This window comes from Ornithodoros turicata, chromosome 6 (assembly GCF_037126465.1).
Source record: "Ornithodoros turicata isolate Travis chromosome 6, ASM3712646v1, whole genome shotgun sequence".
Classification (NCBI taxonomy): domain Eukaryota; kingdom Metazoa; phylum Arthropoda; class Arachnida; order Ixodida; family Argasidae; genus Ornithodoros; species Ornithodoros turicata.
Window position 1 is genome coordinate 10,798,756 of NC_088206.1, and position 17,318 is coordinate 10,816,073.

Below are 17,318 nucleotides of genomic sequence, written 5' to 3' on the forward strand. Positions count from 1 at the left end.
ATGAAATGCAAGTTAGAAAACGCTTGCAAACTCAAACAATTTAAAAGGACAATTGCTAATACTTGTAATGTTACTTTAAAAGACAATATCAAACTGTTTAAGACTTGAACACGAAGTGTAATCTCTTGTATGCAGCAGTATTTCTGCAACAATCTGTGCAGGAAGGACACCAGTAATATTAACGTTAATAGCACTAATACTGGCAAAAATGGAGTATAACTTGTCCTGCAAAGAACTTGCTTTTTTGTAAAATAGTGGTAAAAAATACAAACGACCATTAATGTAGTCTATCTAAGGCACTTTAGACGGTCGTGCAACCGTTATCGCTGCACTTCGTAATAAATGTTCCTAACATTTATCATAATGATATGTGAGAATTTTTTTTATTGCTGCTCACAATTAGCTACTATCAGCACCAGGCCCTGGCCTTTCTAACGTTATACGACTCTAGGCTGCGTGCTTTTGGAGTAAAAAAAAAGATCTTCGTCACAGACAAGGTCAAAATTCTCACAACACTTAGGACGGAATGCATAGATGAGAAGTCGCCAGATCCCCCTGTCAGCACTGTCGACGATCACGCATTACAGCAAGAAAATTTGGAAGGGACCTTGCTCGTGTTCAGTGAGATTCGTCTTATGTCTGCGTCGGTGAGTCGCCCAATGGGGTCGTGAGTGTTCTTCAGTTCCGTGGCCAGCATGACAAACGCAGCTTCGATGTTGGTGTTCTCCTTGGCGCTAGTCTCGAGAACGGCCATAAATTCGGGGTACTGTTCTGCCAGATTCTGTGCTTCTTCAGTTGTCACCTCCCGAAGACTTTCACAGTCGCACTTGTTCCCTGCACGAAGCACAGCCCATCATGAAATGTTCTATACAGCAGTGGTTCCCAAAGTGTGGTCCGCGGACCCTCGGGGTGTCCCCGAGAGTGTTCGTGAGGGTCCGCGACGATCGGGTGCTGGTCATGTCATCTCTGAGGGGGACGATATTGATATATGACGATATATGGTACTAAAGAAGGCAGAAATACACAACCTTCTCATTTCCTGCATGGCAGTATCTTATTTTTGTTTGTTTGTTTCTTTTTCCAATCCTTTCTTCACCTCGCTTATTTATGTCAGCACGAATCGTACTTAACGGGGGACCTCGAATGGATTCGCAGTGGTTTTGGGGGTCAGACACAACGAGAAGTTTGGAAAACACTGCTATACAGGATATATAGGGAGAATTATCGTTTCAGTTGTGACAGCCATAACTGTAAAGTGCAGCGTACAGTGCCGGAAAATGGTTTATGAAACATAATAGTGCCGGCATTTCCTCCTCCGTGGGGGAAGGAAGTGGTTGAGAGAGATGTACCAGTTTAAAGGAGCACATATGGTAGCTCGAACAAGACTGCATTCAGCGAGGGTGATCTCTCAGAGTTCCTTCTGGTGTACGAGTACGTTTGTCATCTGCTACAGCGAGGGAGAAAGATGAATGGTGAACTGTTCTGTGTCGGGGACCACAGGCGGTGCCAAAAACGACCCAAAACAGAAGATGCGCACTATCGCTATTGGTGGATAAAGTGACACTGCAGGCAGGCAGCTGAGCAAAAAGGCTTTCCTGACCCGCAAGATAGAAAGCTCTCTTGCACATCAGGATTGCATGCTGCACCTGCTCCTTTTGTGCGAATATGTATCCCAGGGCTTGCAATCCTAATTTTTACTATTCCCAACATTTCTTTCCTGTTTTTTTTTTTGTTTGTTTTTTCACCCTTTCATGCTCCTTTTAGAGTTCCTAAAGTCTGGAATGATTGATCCAGGACTTCATACGATGGTGCTTTGTGTTCTGCACACACTTCTGTCCAGCACTATACACGATATGATGTAAAAATTTTTAAATGTAAAAAAAAAGACTTTGGCCACAGAACAAACATCCACCTGTTATAAGGCGTGAACCTATATTTGTAACGATAATCTATCCAGGTTTTCGTGTAATTTTGACCAATCTCTGACAAAGATTCACAGGTTATTTCCAGTGACCTTTTAAGGTTTGGACATCATTTTGTCTGAGATGCAAAACACAGTTTATGACCAGGGCTTCAATATTTTGCAGAAATACCTAAGCTATAGTTCTTACATGAGAGAATACATGGCGACTGCACAATATCAGTTCACAGATGTAACACCCCTGCCACACGACACTTTCAACGTGGGTGGAATCCTATCGGAATTGGGTGCGCAACGCTGCTACACGGCCCAACTCAATGTGTATTGAAAGGTTGGCTTATTGACAGGCGGCACTAACACCCACAAAGCAGTACTCCAGGATTGACAAATATGTTCCTAAAAAGTCGAGAATAACAGCGTCTGCTTGTGCTGTTTACTAAGCATTTAAGGGGGGGGGGGGGGGGAAGAATGGTCGAGATTGCACAAATTGAACAAAGGCTAGAACCGTAACCATGAAATTCCATGGGCTTGTATAGGAATATTTGCAAATTAATCTTTCCTTTTTTTTTTTTTTTTTTTGCTACTACAAATTCGCTGACTTCAAGGATGCCAATGGCAGTCTTCAAGCCGTCTCGAGAATCTCAATCCCGTTTTAGGAACCGGACTGAGTTAAGGAGGATCAGAGTTAGATCCTACTCGAACGTGTCCATGGAGCAGCGTCAGATCCACATCGAACTCAATGCGGATCGAAAGCGCCTGTGTGACAGGGCTATAACTGACAACTACTCAATTTTGAAGATCATAGGACAAAAAGAAAAATTTATCACTAGAATAGACAGTGCCATTCATTCTTGCTGCTGATTCCTATTGCCAAGGGTGCTAACTCCTGTGGTTTTGAAGCTACAGTTGTGACTCCGGAAAAGAGTAAATTGCACAAGCAGCTCCGTGACAACATGAAAAAAAAAATCCAGGTTTTGCAGACCTCGAAAATGGCGTTTTCAAATTCCAGGTTATTCGAGGGTTGCAAGGACCAGTGGGAACAACGTGTATCTGAAGTACATGGAAACATATACTTGCCTACAAGAAGAAGGGGCACATTGGTGCCTGTGTACCTTCGCACCTCCTCCACCCAGCGTGGCAAGCTCAGAAATGACGATCGCTTTGTGATGTCGTACACAAGAATGACACCATTCGCACTCCTGTAGTAGCTCTGCGTTATGGTGCGGAACCTTTCCTGGCCAGCAGTATCCCATATCTGCAACTGTCACACATTCCACAGACTTGAAATCTCACACAGTAGAAGGAACACAAGGTACATTACATCCTGGTGCGATGAAGGTAAATATACGTGGTACGGTGAGGGGCTAATCCAGGAATCCAGCCTGGTACAGCAAGCCACATACACTACCTCAATGTCAATGAAAGTACAATGTGAAGACAGAAATTGGAAGGGGAGGAGGGGGTTCAAGACATCCCCCAGATCTGCGCGTAAGTAATAATGTATGTATACAAGATGAAACAAATCTGTCATATATATTTTGACATTTTATTGGCAATCCCCATGTGTGTTCAAATGCTGCGTGCTGCAAATCGTCTGCATGCGAAACATTATAAAGAACGACCCGCCGAATTGCATTTGTCACATACAAGTGTGCGGCGATCTCTTATCAATATCAGATTGGCAAGTCGCTCTTGCGCGGAACAAAAACAATGAATCATATCATACTAAATATCCAAGTTTTTGATTTGGAACATGCACATTGATATGTACTCACCTTAACTTTCTTGTTTTCCACTGTGAGAGTCTTCATTGCGAAATCAACGCCAATGGTATTTCCGTGCCTTTCAACATACATTCCACTTTTGAAGCGATGAACTACGCATGTTTTACCGACGCCACAGTCACCTATCAGCACGATTTTGAATAGAAAATCGAAGTGATCGTCATCACTCATCGTGTGCGTGTATAAAAGCGCAATTCGCGCTTAATTACGAGCTAAAATCCTACACACACGATCTGTACTTTCCTTCCCAAGAGATTACCGTGAATGGAAGGCAGACATATTGCATCACGTGACACCGTACCGTAGTACGGAATTCCGGTTCCGCGCTGATGTTTCGGTTTCGTTTTCTTCTAATGTGGTCTCTCTTCAAACTGTCGAAGCGTCATGCCGAAGATGTCCGGCAACCGTCCAACACGAGAAATGGTAACAGACCGACGTATTTTGCAACACGGTTTATTGCACAACACAAGACACAGTGCTACGTTACCGAGTGCTTTCGTCAATAGGGTCAATAGTGAGTTTTAGTATAACGTACGCTGTCGTGTTCCGTACGTAAGGGATACCATGGTGGTCCTCCGCAATGCGCTCTTCATGTTCTGCGCGTGCGCAGAACATAACCAACTCTACCCCTTACGTACACAAAGGCGACAGCGTACGTTATACTAAAACTCACTATTCTCTTTACAGCAGAGTGTGCGCGACACTACTCCTAATAGTTCTCTTCTCCGGGTGTAAGTTGCACCAGAATGACAGTGTACGTTGCCACAGCCCCAACAATAGTAAGAATAAACGATCTATCAACTTCGAAGAGGCCCCATCCAGTTAGCGTAAATGTCGACGATGTGATCCCCGACTGCAGAAGAATGACCTGCTGACAAAGCTGCCAGTCATCAACGGGAACGGCATTTCTGAGTCGGAACAACTCTTCTTCTATCTCCCTGTATTCATCCTCAATATCGGCCAATGAAAACGAGAGTATGAGGAAGAAACACACTGAATAGACGACTTCTATGAAGAAGGACATCACGTTGGCGACCGTAAATGACGCTATGCCGTTAACCAGGGTACGGATTGGAAGCACTATGTTCACAAGAAGGTCACCAATCCACAGAGACACTGCCGGAGCAAACAGGGCTTCTAATCTCCTTTCCATGTCCAGCAAGTTTGCGCACTTCACTTGGATCTTCCCCAACTTCTCGACAGTCATGGGGCCGCTCTCCAACGCAGCCCTCTGAAACGCCCTGAAGTCCAGCATTTGGATGCGAAGGTTGTCGCACAGCACGACGTAAGATGCGATAAGCAAAGGAGTAGCGGTAGCAATACAGTTGTATGAGTTCCATTCCACGAGTCCGATCAGAATCGCCCAGATCATGGAAATACCAGCGCTTTCGAGGTCGATGCGATAGAAGTTCTTGTCGAAGTACTTTTGTGCTGGTACTAGGACAAAGAAGAGAGCAGTTGTCACAATTAAAAGAACGCAGTAGAGTAGAGCAGAGAGTCGGAGGTATTTCAGCTTTCTCCGTGACTTTGCCAGGAGTTCTTCCGGCACGGGGCCTTCGAAGCTCTGCAGGTCTTTTGCGATCCTATCGATGCTGTCTCGCTTCACCAGACTGTAGGTTGTTGTAACTGTCGCCACAATGATGCGCAGGGTATGGGTCATAGTTTCGATGAGGTACATCATGGATTTTGTGTGGATGCTTCCTGCTACTGCGTTGGCGGCGATGTGAATCATGTAGACGTACATGTAGATCTGTCGCAGAACATGACGCTTAGCAATTGGTTTTCTTTCCTTAAAAACAGGGACCGGTTGTGTGTCTTGAAAGGGGAATACTCTTTCCTTCCTCGGGTAAATATGAAGGCTTCGCATGGTCACCCTTGAAGACATGCTGAATAAATCCTACAAGATACGCCTCGCTTGTAGCGTTACAGTAAACCCTCAAGATTTGGCTAACAGTGAATTGCTGTGCCTCCTGATAGAGCAAGACAGATGTCTCGCAAAGGTATGACATACGCGTTTTCCAAAGAGATGCAATTACCACTACAAGCAAAGGTCTAGCTGTTTCTATCTTAGCGGCTCCATATATGGTAATGTAATGATCACCACTTCGATCGGCTGTGCTCTAGACATGTGCTTATTGTAATGAGACTCTGTCTTTGTTGTCCTTGAAATGGGTCTTTCAACGCCCTCCACAACTGCAGGCATGGAAGCTACGGAAAAAGACTTACTGCGGCCGCGTCATGAGTTAGATACAGGCATTTAGGCATTAGGGATTGAGGCATTTACTGCGCTTCAGTAATTAATGCGTACACGCGTAGTGATGGTGATGTTCCTATATGACAGCCAACGCTGATTGCTATATTATACTGTGGATGGATCCGCCCATTGATTTCATCAATAACTCATTTCTGAATGCGTCTTAAACAATGGCATTAAACGCGAAGGCCTCAGTCAAGGTGAAATCCGCAGACACATGACGGTCTTTTCGGGAAGCCTGTTGCTCCTTTACTCCATTTCTTACTCATGATATCTTTGCCGCCTGAAGTCGCTGCTCCTTGGACCACTACCAGGTGAGTCAGTTGCTTCAACGATTGCTTTTTGAGAAACTTTGCACTGCAACGTCAAGGAGGTCAACCTCTTTGGAAAAAAATTTGGAGGGGTTAGCCTCCGGAGGAGCGACCAGCAATTAACGTAATTTGTAGTTAAAAAGGTGGTGTCCGGACAAAACAGTTGAACTGAAGGTGGGATCGGGAATAATGGGTGCTTGGAATATATGTAACCGGAATATTTCGTTTTGAAAGAGTCGGAAACATTAGAAAATAAATTTAATCGGATTTTGCAGTCGGCTGCGCGCTCCCGGCTGAATTCAGGCAACAGTGTGCGGGCGGACGTCACTGGAGTCGGTTATGAAGGCAGGCTGTCGGTCATAAAATGCGGTCTTCCGATTCGTAATCCGCTGCTTGAGTTCATGCTTTCGGTGGTGTGGGATCGCAAACCAGCCAGGCGACACCGTAGTCCGTTTAGCGATTGGGCAATGCCAATGACGTCACCGGAAGAGGCGAAGCAGGGAAGGGCCGTTTTAACCGGAAGCCGGCAGTGGGCTTCGAATTGCATGCTTTTGATGTTTTATTAAAAAACACGAACGAATTTTGCGAAACTTTTTTGATGTTTTCTTCTTGGAAGGCATCTTCAAGCGGAAATCGTCGGATTCGTCGCGGACACCCCTTATAAACGTGTGTGTTCTGTCCTTGTGCCTTGTTGAATTCTACAAACATGCACGTCTATATAACCAACACTCTCTTCTAATCTTGTCGCCAGTATACACCTTCACTCATTTCGTAATCTCGCTAACACAATCAAGATATCTGGCACAGCCAGTTAATACCATATCATCTTCCTCAGAATTCATAACGGTAAAGCCCTGATACTATGTAGGGACAACGAAAAAAAAAAGGAAGGAAAAACTCACAGAGATAGTCTCAAACCCAGCTGAACGTCTACTACAAATTTAAAGAAAACAAGGCCAGGACGAAATTGCTGTCAGTTTCAATCCCTGTTAGGAATTGTATCGACCAGCTCGCTAATTGCTTTTTTAGCAATTATTTCATTACCATGCTCAGTTCCATTCGTGTTCGACTTCACTTTTCCGAAATGAGTAAACATGAGGTAACACGTTTCAGACGCCCCTACGCAATGGAAAGCAAGCCGGTAGGACCCGCTCGGAAAGACTTACGACGGAACACGTACATGGAAGAGCTTCGAGATGGACCACGGGGGCTGCTCGACAGAATGGGTTGGGTCAAATACTTGGTCATACTCTTCGGCTATCTTTACAGCATGCACACAGTGTTCAACATGACTGGGATATTCGTGCGCAGTAATAACATGATGAAGGCGTTCGACGTCATCAGCTATGTCATACGGTCCTTCTTCGCAGCGCTCAACTTGCAGCAAGCTTTCAAGATTAGCACGTCCTCGAAAAGACTGTGGCACCGGTTCTTTTATAGCTCCGGCAAGAAGAGTTCGTTTAATATCTCCACTATGATAAAAGCTCTTGTATTCCTGTACTTTGCGATTGAATCTACAGTCGTGACGCATATTATCCTCGCCGGAGACGTTGAAGAGTACGCCAGCGTGTCCTTCTACGGTTTCAATATGACGACCTCCAATGTCACGCGCGAGTATATCGTTACTGCTTGCTTTTTCAACTGGACTTTCTTCAGCGTTCTGAGTGTTGTACCGGGAGTGCTGATGGCGGACTACATAGCTTTTTGCCTGCAGCTACGCAAGCGCCTTGTCCAGTTCAAAGACACCGTATCTCGCAAGGCACGAAGCCAGGTCAGCAGCAGGGAGTTGAAGCAGTATCAAGAGATGTCCTACAATTTCTGGAAGGATCTTAAAAGGGTCGACGATATCTATAACACGGTTGTATTCCTGTGGTACATTGATATAATTATCAATATGGTTTTGTCCATGAGGAACCTGTTCAAGGGCGTCAGTACTGAACAGTTCTGGTCGGACACCGTGTACTACATTACGCTCTTCGTGTTGCTGTCCCTGAGCGCTTCCAGCGTGGACACTCAAGCAAGAGAGCTGATGTACGAAGTCCGGCAACTTCGAAAGTTGGTGAGCAAGAAAGATTGGCAAAGTAATGGACAGATATTGTTGCTGGAAAGTGGACTTAAAACTACCAGGCTAGCTTTGACCAGCGGTCATTTTCGCATGATCGACAGGCCATTTGTATTGGGCGTCGTGGGTGCCATAGCGACGTACACTGTTCTTCTCGTCCAACTTGCACCGCTCAGGTAGAAGAATTAGGAACTATAGCCACAACATTCATAACTCGGATTGATTAATTTGTCGATTGACTGGCTGATTAAAAAAACAACAACAGAGGTACCGCTCCCGTACACGTAAATAGGAGAGAAAGTAGAAACGCAACTCAAAAACCCAAAGGAGAAATCGAAACAAGCGCAATCCAAGACACTAGTCTCCATTTTTTTCTTTTACCAATCAATCAATCAAGGCATCCAAGTAGCATAACAAGCAGGGCCCAACTAATGAGAGAGTCCAGTTAATAAGACCATATGGTGCGTACACCAAATACAGCAATGGGCCTAGCTCAATGCACACTGCATCATGTACGCTGCCCATAGGACAGTAGCCAAGACATGCAGAAACTACGGAGGGTGTCGAGAAAAGTGGCATGATTTCAAAAATTGCGCAGCTGCGTGCATAGTCGCCACTTGGTGACCCACAAGCCAGCACCCAATGACTTTTTTTTTTTTTTTCGGTGCTGAAAAGGCGGTTATCCAGGTGGGTCAGCGACGATTCCAAGATACGGCGACGGTCAGTGCAGTCTTGAATGACGCGTTCAATAACATTATTAGTGGTGTGTGTACAGTCGCGGATTTTTCGGGCACTGTGCTGTTTGTCACGGGGTTCTACTGGATTTCTGGTGTTACACAGAACAATATATGTGTCCCCAAGCCTGTAATCATATGTCTGTATGTATAGTGAACCTCTGTATGCAATAAGGGGATAAGTCGAACAATCCCAAACCGAGAAATGGGGCCTGATCTGATTGTCCGTCCCATTGACACACACACATTTCCCGTTTCTTACCTTCCTGTATAGCGGGCCAATAGATTGCAATACGGTCCTAAATTTTCTTTGGCAGGTACATACTGGTATGTAGATGTCATTGTAGCAAAAATAGTAAAAAGGGGATAAGTGGACTTATCCCCTTATTGTATACACAGGTTTATTATTATGTGTGGCTACGTATATGTATGCCATATTCGTACTTTCCACACCATAAGAGAGAAAAAAAGGAGTGAATTGGGAAGTAAGTCCCCCTAGATTGAGAGGAGTCCTCCCATATTAGTCTTCCCCAACACTGAAATTTACTCCCCCCAGCACTGTAAGTAATCTCTAAACTTCCATGCATCGTTATGCCAATGCATATATTCTTCGAAGGGAGTATAACATTCACTCCATTTTTTTTTTCTTGAGTGCATGTACACGGTTCCTCTCATTTTGGTTTGGTTCGGTTCGTCTTCATGTGTAAACCTCATGTGAGTTGTTGTAGCACGACAGCGTACGTCACGATTGCGCCAATCACAGCAAGAATGAAGGACCTGTCAACATTAAAGCAATTCCAACCCGTAAAAGCCAACTTGCAGCTAGCTATCTCCTCCTGAAGCAGCATAATCTGATTGCAGGTGTGCCAGTCTCCCGTCGGCAACCTGCACACCAACTGGCAAATATCATAGTTGATATGCCTAGCCTCTACAACAATGTTAGACGCCGATACTGAAATGAGCAAGAACACGAAGCCTATGTATGCGAGTTGAACGTAGACGGAAAGGGCGTAAAACACGTTGAAGTCCGTGCCAGTATAGTAGAGAACGCGCACTTTCATGATTATGTTGAGGACAAAGTCGATGTACCAGAGAAAGACAGCTAAGCAGAACTGGTGGTCCAAGTCTTGGATTGAGTTCCAGAGCGAGGAGTACCGCTCTTGCAGGTCCTGGATGTGAGGCGGAAGAATGGATTCTTCACGGGTGCAGCTCTGCACGATGTTTCTGAACTGGCAAACCTGGAAAAGGTGAACAAGTTTAAAAAACGCTGCGTGTGTTCGGTAGACGTCCTCAACCACCATCTTTTGGTCGTTGTGAATTTTGTAGGTGTTCGTGGGTGAGCGACTGCCTAAGTTTTTATCTTTCATATGGCGACGTCCGGGTTAGTTCATGAACCAGAACAGCCTCTGTAAAATCCCGGCAGAGTGCTGTAAACCGAAGCCAAAGTTCTGTATCAAAGACAATATTCTATCACGTTCTATCACATTACGGGTGGTAAGATCATCAGATGCCATCCCAGTGGCACGCCGTGAGGTTTTATTATAGGACGCAGGATTTATGACATCGAACTATGAACTCTCCAAGGAACTGCGTACCTCGTGTGTCCACGCGTTCAAACTATCCACACATTTCGACACTCCCATATTGTGTTTGGCACAACTTGAAGAAAAGGCATGTATAGTCCTTTTAAAACCTCATTTTCTAAGTGAGTTCTTCTCAGTAAAAGTCCCTGCACTCTCAGAAAGAAGTCTAGTAGTAAGTGCAGCTTATAGTCCACTAGATTGCGACTGACTCCTTCCCATTTTAGTCCAGAACCCCGAAAACCGAGCACCGCACATAGACTCAAAATTTCGCATGAACTTCCAAGCACTTAGTCCCAAAAGGTAGTCCCAAAACGGACTAACATTACTTCTTTTCTTTCTTGGAGTGCATGATTGCAGAGGAACGATGGCCTCAACAGACATTGCCAAAAGCATTCACTTTCTTCAATACGAAAATACGACTGCTAATTCAACGTTCAACGTTGCTTACTTTGAGCCTGCACCAGTCGCAAATTCGCATGTACACAACGATACACGCTGTGGGCACAAACAAATTACAGATGTCGTACGCCAAAAAGTGGAGGACAGCGAGCAGGGACAGGACAGCTTCGCCGATCGCAACGTTCTCGATGTCGATGAAGTAGATTTCTTCCAAGAAATATGCTCGGAGTCCCAAAAACTGGAGCTTGAGACTTTGCAGGAGCAGTGTGCTGATTCCGTACCCCACCACGAGCGCGCTTACGACGACTGTCTTTGTGCGAAGACGACGCCTGTTTGTCTTGTACAGTTCGGGGTCACTCGCCTGTTCCTTAGCGAAGAAATTCGCGACCGCTGGGTAGACGGCGTAGAAGAGGTGTGCCGTCAGGGTGGAGCAGATGACTCTGACGCTGAGGGACACAGTGTTGATTAGCGCTATGGCGTCATGGACGTACAAGCACTTGACAACGGCCGACGACACGTTGTGAATGGCGCTGAGGTAAAGGAATACGATGCCTATCTTGTAAACCCTACGATACTTCTCAAATAATGAGGTCGGTGCAGCAACAGCGGTAGCGTTTACTGGGACGATTTGGGTGACGCGGGGTCTGTTTCCGACTCGGGGAACAGCGATCTGAAAAAGGAGAAAGAGAAGAAGAGGAGGAGTAAGGAGGAAAGGAAAAAAGATAAGTAAAGCCTCGATATAGCTAGAGCAGTCTCTGTAAAGCTTTTTTTTTAAATGGAATTCATTATTTTCTAATTGTTGCTGAAATCTATGCTCTATATACATATCAGAGCCATGTAGACATTTTTACTTTCTTATGCCATTGTAACGACATAGCGTTCGTTGCTAACTATCATATTACGTCACTCGCGTCGTGGATGGAAGATAACGATAACAGCATGGCGTATACGTCACAGTAACACCAAGTAAACGACCAACTAATTAATGCAGGAGAAAAAAAGATAATAGTCACTGCGCAAGTGGGTTGTTGTCGCGAAATACATGTAAACGAATTCAGGCTCGGAGACTAATTGCAAAGAAATTATCTGATAAGTTTGGATTACGCGTTTATTACGGAAGCATGAAACATAAGTCACACGCAAAATATAACTACCATGGACAGGCACACTTACAAAGGCTAACTTGTGGTTCCGTCGCAAAGACACCTTTCCCGCCAACGTTTCCATCTTCAGCGTCACTTCGAAAAACAGGAATTTCAATCTACGCTACAAGGGCATCCCAACTGGCGGCGTTCTTCACACATCTGAAACCGTGCGTCTGGGGCAGTTTTCTCAACGTTATACCCGGGCTACAATTTAGCCGATCGATTTTTCAATACGAACAAAGTGGATGTGTCAATTGTTACGCTCGTTTAAACATTGATCTGGAACGATCTCGTAAACACACACACCAATCATGTTGACATGGCGACTATTCATATACGGTCGATCATATTGCAGGACGAACAGCTATTAATACAGAGAGCGCATAATTTGAAACATAAGATATTAATTTTTGTATCATTATTTATTTTCTTATATGTGATGTGATGTGATAAAGAAATATTTTTATTTCTTATATGTGACACGAATTTTGATTGTCTTGTAATCTTCGTTTAAAGAAAAAATACTTACAAAAATGCGTTTCGTTTTCACATGTTTCTGTGGTGATCTGAGCTGTCTCTTTGTCTGGAAGTACTTACTACTTTTCCACATAAGAACTGGCAATGATGGGATTAGCAAGATTTCGCTGCAGTGGGTAACGTGTTGGCTTGCTGAGCTCAAGATCGCGGGCTCAATCCCGTTCGAGGACGGTTGCAATATGGGGAAGATAAAACATTGCTTCTAGCACCGCGTGTCAGATATTTCCGGCGCAAGTCAAAGGAACCCAAAGGTGGTCGAGATTATTCGCAGCCCTACCCTGCGGTCCTAACGTGCAACATGTCGCCACGTTAGGCTGACATACCTTACGTGTAAATATACTCCAGTTACCATACCAGGATTTCACTGGCTCCGGTGATGGCTCAGTGGCGTTGTCAGCCAGATTGTCAGGCAGTCCAGCTCAGCTAAAACGGAAGTTTTATCTGATCTATCGTACGTGATAATAAATTATTGGTACTTGGATCAAAAGGCTATCTGGATCTGAACAAACCTGGACAGACCTGCTGGCTTTCAAGGCTTTCAGGGATTTTGTGGCCTTCCTGGCAGGCCACTGCGAAGTGGGGTAGGGTCCTGTGGCTACCACGGGAAAACATCCCATGTCATCATCACTTCTTCATTTATTGTTGTTGTTGTTGTTGGCAGACATTTTGGAGAGGGGGATTGGGAAAACCCCAGCCCGGAGGTACTGATCAAATGAAGACTTACGGGCAATAATGGTACAAGTTGTATTGGGACTGCATTACACTTGTACCATTATTTCCCGCAAGTCTTCACTTGTGCTATTCAATCAGGGAATTCCGCATGCAGATAATTTGAAATCGTCTGACATGCAGTGTGCTCTTCAGTTCAGAATCACGAAGCTGCTCTGCACGTTTTACGAATGACCATGCCGCATTTTGCGATCCTAAAGACTCTAAAGCAATGTCCATGCCTATACACTTAGACGGTTATAGTCTTATTTGATGGCACTAAAAGAAGACATTTTTGGAGTGCAGGCACGGGGAGGATAAATTCATAAAGTTCTTGCATCCCGTTAGTCCACTGATAAGGCTCTCATAGGAATGCTAACAGAATATCAGTTTAGGACACTGACTGATAAAAGGAAACGTGCATTCGATCGCTATCAACCCCTCATCAAGGCTATTGGGCGATGGAAAGCAGGAAGTTCTCTGCTCCGCAGAGGTCAACAATGACGAGGCTCACGAACGGGTTACGTATCTTTCTCGGACTTCCAGCAGCTTCTGATATTTGTACGTCACATATCCCAGCGTCCCCAAGGCGTTTCGATGTGAAAGTCACGACGACAATGGGACTGCCATACAAAGTGAATTAACGAATTTGTAATGAAAGGGAAAATAACGACGTTCGAAGAACAATGGTTTGTTTGTGGGTCAATATTTATTGGTTTGGGACGCGAAAACGAAAGCGAACTGGCGAAAAAGGGGCAAACGCTTCCGCCGATAGGATGAGGTTTTCGCACATTTGCATCTTGACCTCAGAATGCAGATACTTGATGATAACAAAGAGTTTCGTCCTTCCCCAATGGCTTCCGAGCAACCTCGCTGTTTATATGTTTCTCTTTTCTTAAACATTTACTCGTGCGTGCATCGCTGGTACTCCTGTGCGTATGACGGTTTGAACAGCATTGAAGAAACAGCAGAGAAAAAAAATGTTCAACATCCACCAGGCTCTGTTCGCGCAGAAACAGAACTATAACCGTGCGTTCGCACGAGCGATATCGTTTTAAGATCGTTTTTATCAGGGTTTAATTCGATTACAGAAACAAACAATATTGAAGAGGGGAATTGCTTGAAGTATCAACTCTCCCTTGCAACGAAGTCCATGTTTTTTTTACTGCTGTTGGTTTGAGGCATAGGGGTATGGCATTCGAAAGTCAGAAACAGTGCGTCAGGATCGCGCTTTTGCCTTTTCCACGATAAATGCTCCATATGTCATGGACAGTCACCCTTTTTGGTGGAGAAATGTTTTCTTTCTTTTTCTTTTTCTGGAAAAATGTCATTCAACCCCTAGGATTGGCCCGAAAAACAAAACGAATGTGTCACCCAATATTTGGGGAGTCTTAGCAGGTAAACTGAAAATAAAGTAATATTCCCGTTCTTCTATAGCGTCACGTGCGGGCACAGGATGTACCTGAATGACTCTTCACGGACAATCCGCGAGTGTCATCCTCAGGACGATCTGGGGACAGACATCGAAGGACGCGGACATGATGACACTCTGGGGACATCCTGAGGACCGTGTTCTTGGGGATGTTCCTCGGAATACTCCAGCGGACATAGCTTTCAGCTGTCACGCCGGCACGAGCGCGCAACGTCGTGTCTTCACGTGCGCTGCTAACCGCGGAGAATATCCTGCAACACAGCCACAAGATATTCCGTAACAGACGACAGGGAAGCACGCTGACAATGTCGTCTGCTAAGTGTCTTCTGCTAAGTGCGCAGTACGCCGCTCCCTGAATTCTGGCACCGTTGTGAACGTTCAACGTAACACGAGGCGGAACTTTGACTCCGTGAACAGGTTTTGCTTTTTCTTGCACGAGAATCCTCCGGTGAGGATGTCGTAACAGTCACACGATGAGAACAAGGAACTTGTTTCCTCTCCTTCTTGCTTTCATGTATGCAAGTTGTACGAAAACAAGAAATGAAGGAAGGAAGGGAGAGCGGAAAACTGTCTCCTCGCGGAAAGAAATATGCTGTTACTTTGATTTCAATACAAAACGGCACATTCCTCTTCGTGATTCAAGCGCGGGGGAAGCACTTTCCTTCTCTCCTTCTGAAGAGGCACGAGTGCCTCCCATTGGTCCCCGCAAACGATTTGCTCCAATCGCTGGAAATCGTTTGCGGAGACGTCGTCGCGCACGTCGCGAGTCCTGAGAAGGAGACAATGCTTGTAGATTTACCATATGCTATAGAAGTAGTTCCCCAGTTTCCCTCTCTCCCTATTGCCCGTGGACTACTGACCCTCTCCCAAATAAGGGGGTAATATTTCAAGGTTGAGGCGCGCGTGGTTTCTTCGGTAGACGCATGCCGATCTACGAATGACCTCTTCATTTTTACGGTTACGTGAGCATGGGCTACCGCACCTTTGCCTCAGTCGCAAGAGTGTGTGACCGAGATAAACGCGATTGAGTATTGTTTGGAGACGCGGTAAAACGGAAAGAGCGTAAAGTTTTATCTGGAATTGGTGGATCGATTGCTTAGCAGAACGTAAACTGGAAGTTATACTGAAAGTACATGTCACGGCACTGTCACGAAATTCAGTTATAAATAGTTGGAAGCGAATTCAGTCGAAAAGTGTCTCTGCGCATCTTAACAAAGCACGTGACAGCATTGGCTTCGCCTTCGTTTTGTGTCCCTCGCCTCAAACAAGTCGTCCTCCGATGTGCTGATCGAGATTTCAGCGCACGTTAAAGAACCCTCGTGCTGGTAAAATTAATTAACCATTAATAAATCGATGGGTTAACATAATCGTAGTCCTCTCGCGCCAAATCAGGCATGTTTCAGAGTTCACTGTCCTCGTAACGGAATGACAGTCCCGAAAACAACGGTGCATGCAACGGTGCATACGCCCGGCGCTCGTAGCGTACCCCGAACGGCGTTCGACCCACTGACTCGGGGAATGTGTAACGGAAAACCGCACCTAATGTCGATCACAGACGACGCTGTCAACCAATATGCATTGTTACTGGGGTTACGCGAGCGCCGACCCCTGCGCGTTATGAGTTCGGAAGCGTTCGGCGTTGGTTCAGGATATGCGCGTACTTTCAGTTTCGGACACATGGGTAGAGTACCACTGCAGTGCGTTGACCCGAACTAGACACTACGAAATGAGACGCGCTGATGTCACTAAATATCGTATTCTGTGTGTAATTTACGTAAGCACCTTCCTCCTATAAAGTACTTACCCATATGGAAGGTTACTATCCCACAAGATCGCCATTGGTTGGTTATATCCTCGAGTCTTTCGGAAGCTGCCATCGTATTTCTGCGGTCACGTGTCCATGACTCGAAGTGGTCACGTGCGTAATGTGCGAAACGTTCTGCAAGAAAATAAAAATCCTTAATGCCGAAACATGCAACATGTATCACGCGATGCCAATGGGCGGCAACCAGCTATTATATTGCCATTGCTTCTGTGACGTCGTCACCCGATACAGTGACTTTCCTGCAACTATGCGCTCCTCGACTCGCCCGTCCACTCAAGCAGTTCCTCGAGACCGCTTTTGTGCTTCAAAACTAGGCGAAAGGGACCTAGAGCGGAGGAAATCCTTCGCGCTATCCTTGAGCATACTACATGGCAGCGACGGTGTTTCCTTGAAGCCCAATGGATCCACTAGTGAAGGAGCGCTTCTTTGCTCCACTCACTTGAGTTGAGGATCATTTAAGAATACGATCAATAAGAATATGTTTGCGGAACCTAAGGAGAAGGTTCGCGGGATCCTCGTTGAAACCCACTGGAGTAAACAATACACTCTGTTTCTTTTGACACAGAAAGTGCGATATTCTAAGTGCGTTATTACAAATTGCTTGTTTGCACTCAAGTACATCA

At 45.3% G+C, this 17,318-nt stretch overlaps 3 protein-coding genes across 3 annotated transcripts; all 3 read right to left on the reverse strand.

The window, feature by feature from the left end:
* Positions 1–361: 361 nt before the first annotated feature.
* Positions 362–4,003, reverse strand: LOC135399044 (ras-related protein Rab-43-like). The gene is made up of 3 exons (XM_064630690.1): positions 3,697–4,003; positions 2,999–3,182; positions 362–834 (listed from the first exon to the last, which is right to left on the reverse strand). Exons 1-3 carry the CDS (start codon positions 3,874–3,876, stop codon positions 575–577), a joined length of 624 nt encoding a protein of 207 aa, XP_064486760.1. The 5' UTR covers positions 3,877–4,003; the 3' UTR covers positions 362–574.
* A 122-nt stretch (positions 4,004–4,125) lies between these two features.
* On the reverse strand, positions 4,126–5,590 carry LOC135399041 (uncharacterized). The gene has a single exon (XM_064630686.1). The coding sequence runs from the start codon at positions 5,588–5,590 to the stop codon at positions 4,415–4,417; it is 1,176 nt and encodes a 391-aa protein (XP_064486756.1). The 3' UTR covers positions 4,126–4,414.
* A 4,186-nt stretch (positions 5,591–9,776) lies between these two features.
* Positions 9,777–12,275, reverse strand: LOC135397493 (uncharacterized). Its single transcript, XM_064629097.1, has 3 exons — positions 12,222–12,275; positions 11,098–11,718; positions 9,777–10,304 (listed from the first exon to the last, which is right to left on the reverse strand). Exons 1-3 carry the CDS (start codon positions 12,273–12,275, stop codon positions 9,777–9,779), a joined length of 1,203 nt encoding a protein of 400 aa, XP_064485167.1.
* Positions 12,276–17,318: the final 5,043 nt, after the last annotated feature.

What these genes read in the sequence shown, in the direction of transcription:
- LOC135399044 (XM_064630690.1), bottom strand. Translation starts at nt 3,876, where the DNA reads ATGAGTGATGACGATCACTTCGATTTTCTATTCAAAATCGTGCTGATA. An exon ending in TGGAAAACAAGAAAGTTAAG is followed by an intron (nt 3,183 to 3,696) that starts GTGAGTACATAT and finishes AATGTGTGACAG; the next exon opens with TTGCAGATATGGGATACTGC. An exon ending in TGTGCCCCTTCTTCTTGTAG is followed by an intron (nt 835 to 2,998) that starts GCAAGTATATGT and finishes TGCTTCGTGCAG; the next exon opens with GGAACAAGTGCGACTGTGAA.
- LOC135397493 (XM_064629097.1), bottom strand. Translation starts at nt 12,275, where the DNA reads ATGGAAACGTTGGCGGGAAAGGTGTCTTTGCGACGGAACCACAAGTTA. An exon ending in GGAACCACAAGTTAGCCTTT is followed by an intron (nt 11,719 to 12,221) that starts GTAAGTGTGCCT and finishes CTCCTTTTTCAG; the next exon opens with ATCGCTGTTCCCCGAGTCGG. An exon ending in GCGACTGGTGCAGGCTCAAA is followed by an intron (nt 10,305 to 11,097) that starts GTAAGCAACGTT and finishes CACCTTTTCCAG; the next exon opens with GTTTGCCAGTTCAGAAACAT.
- LOC135399041 (XM_064630686.1), bottom strand. Translation starts at nt 5,590, where the DNA reads ATGTCTTCAAGGGTGACCATGCGAAGCCTTCATATTTACCCGAGGAAG.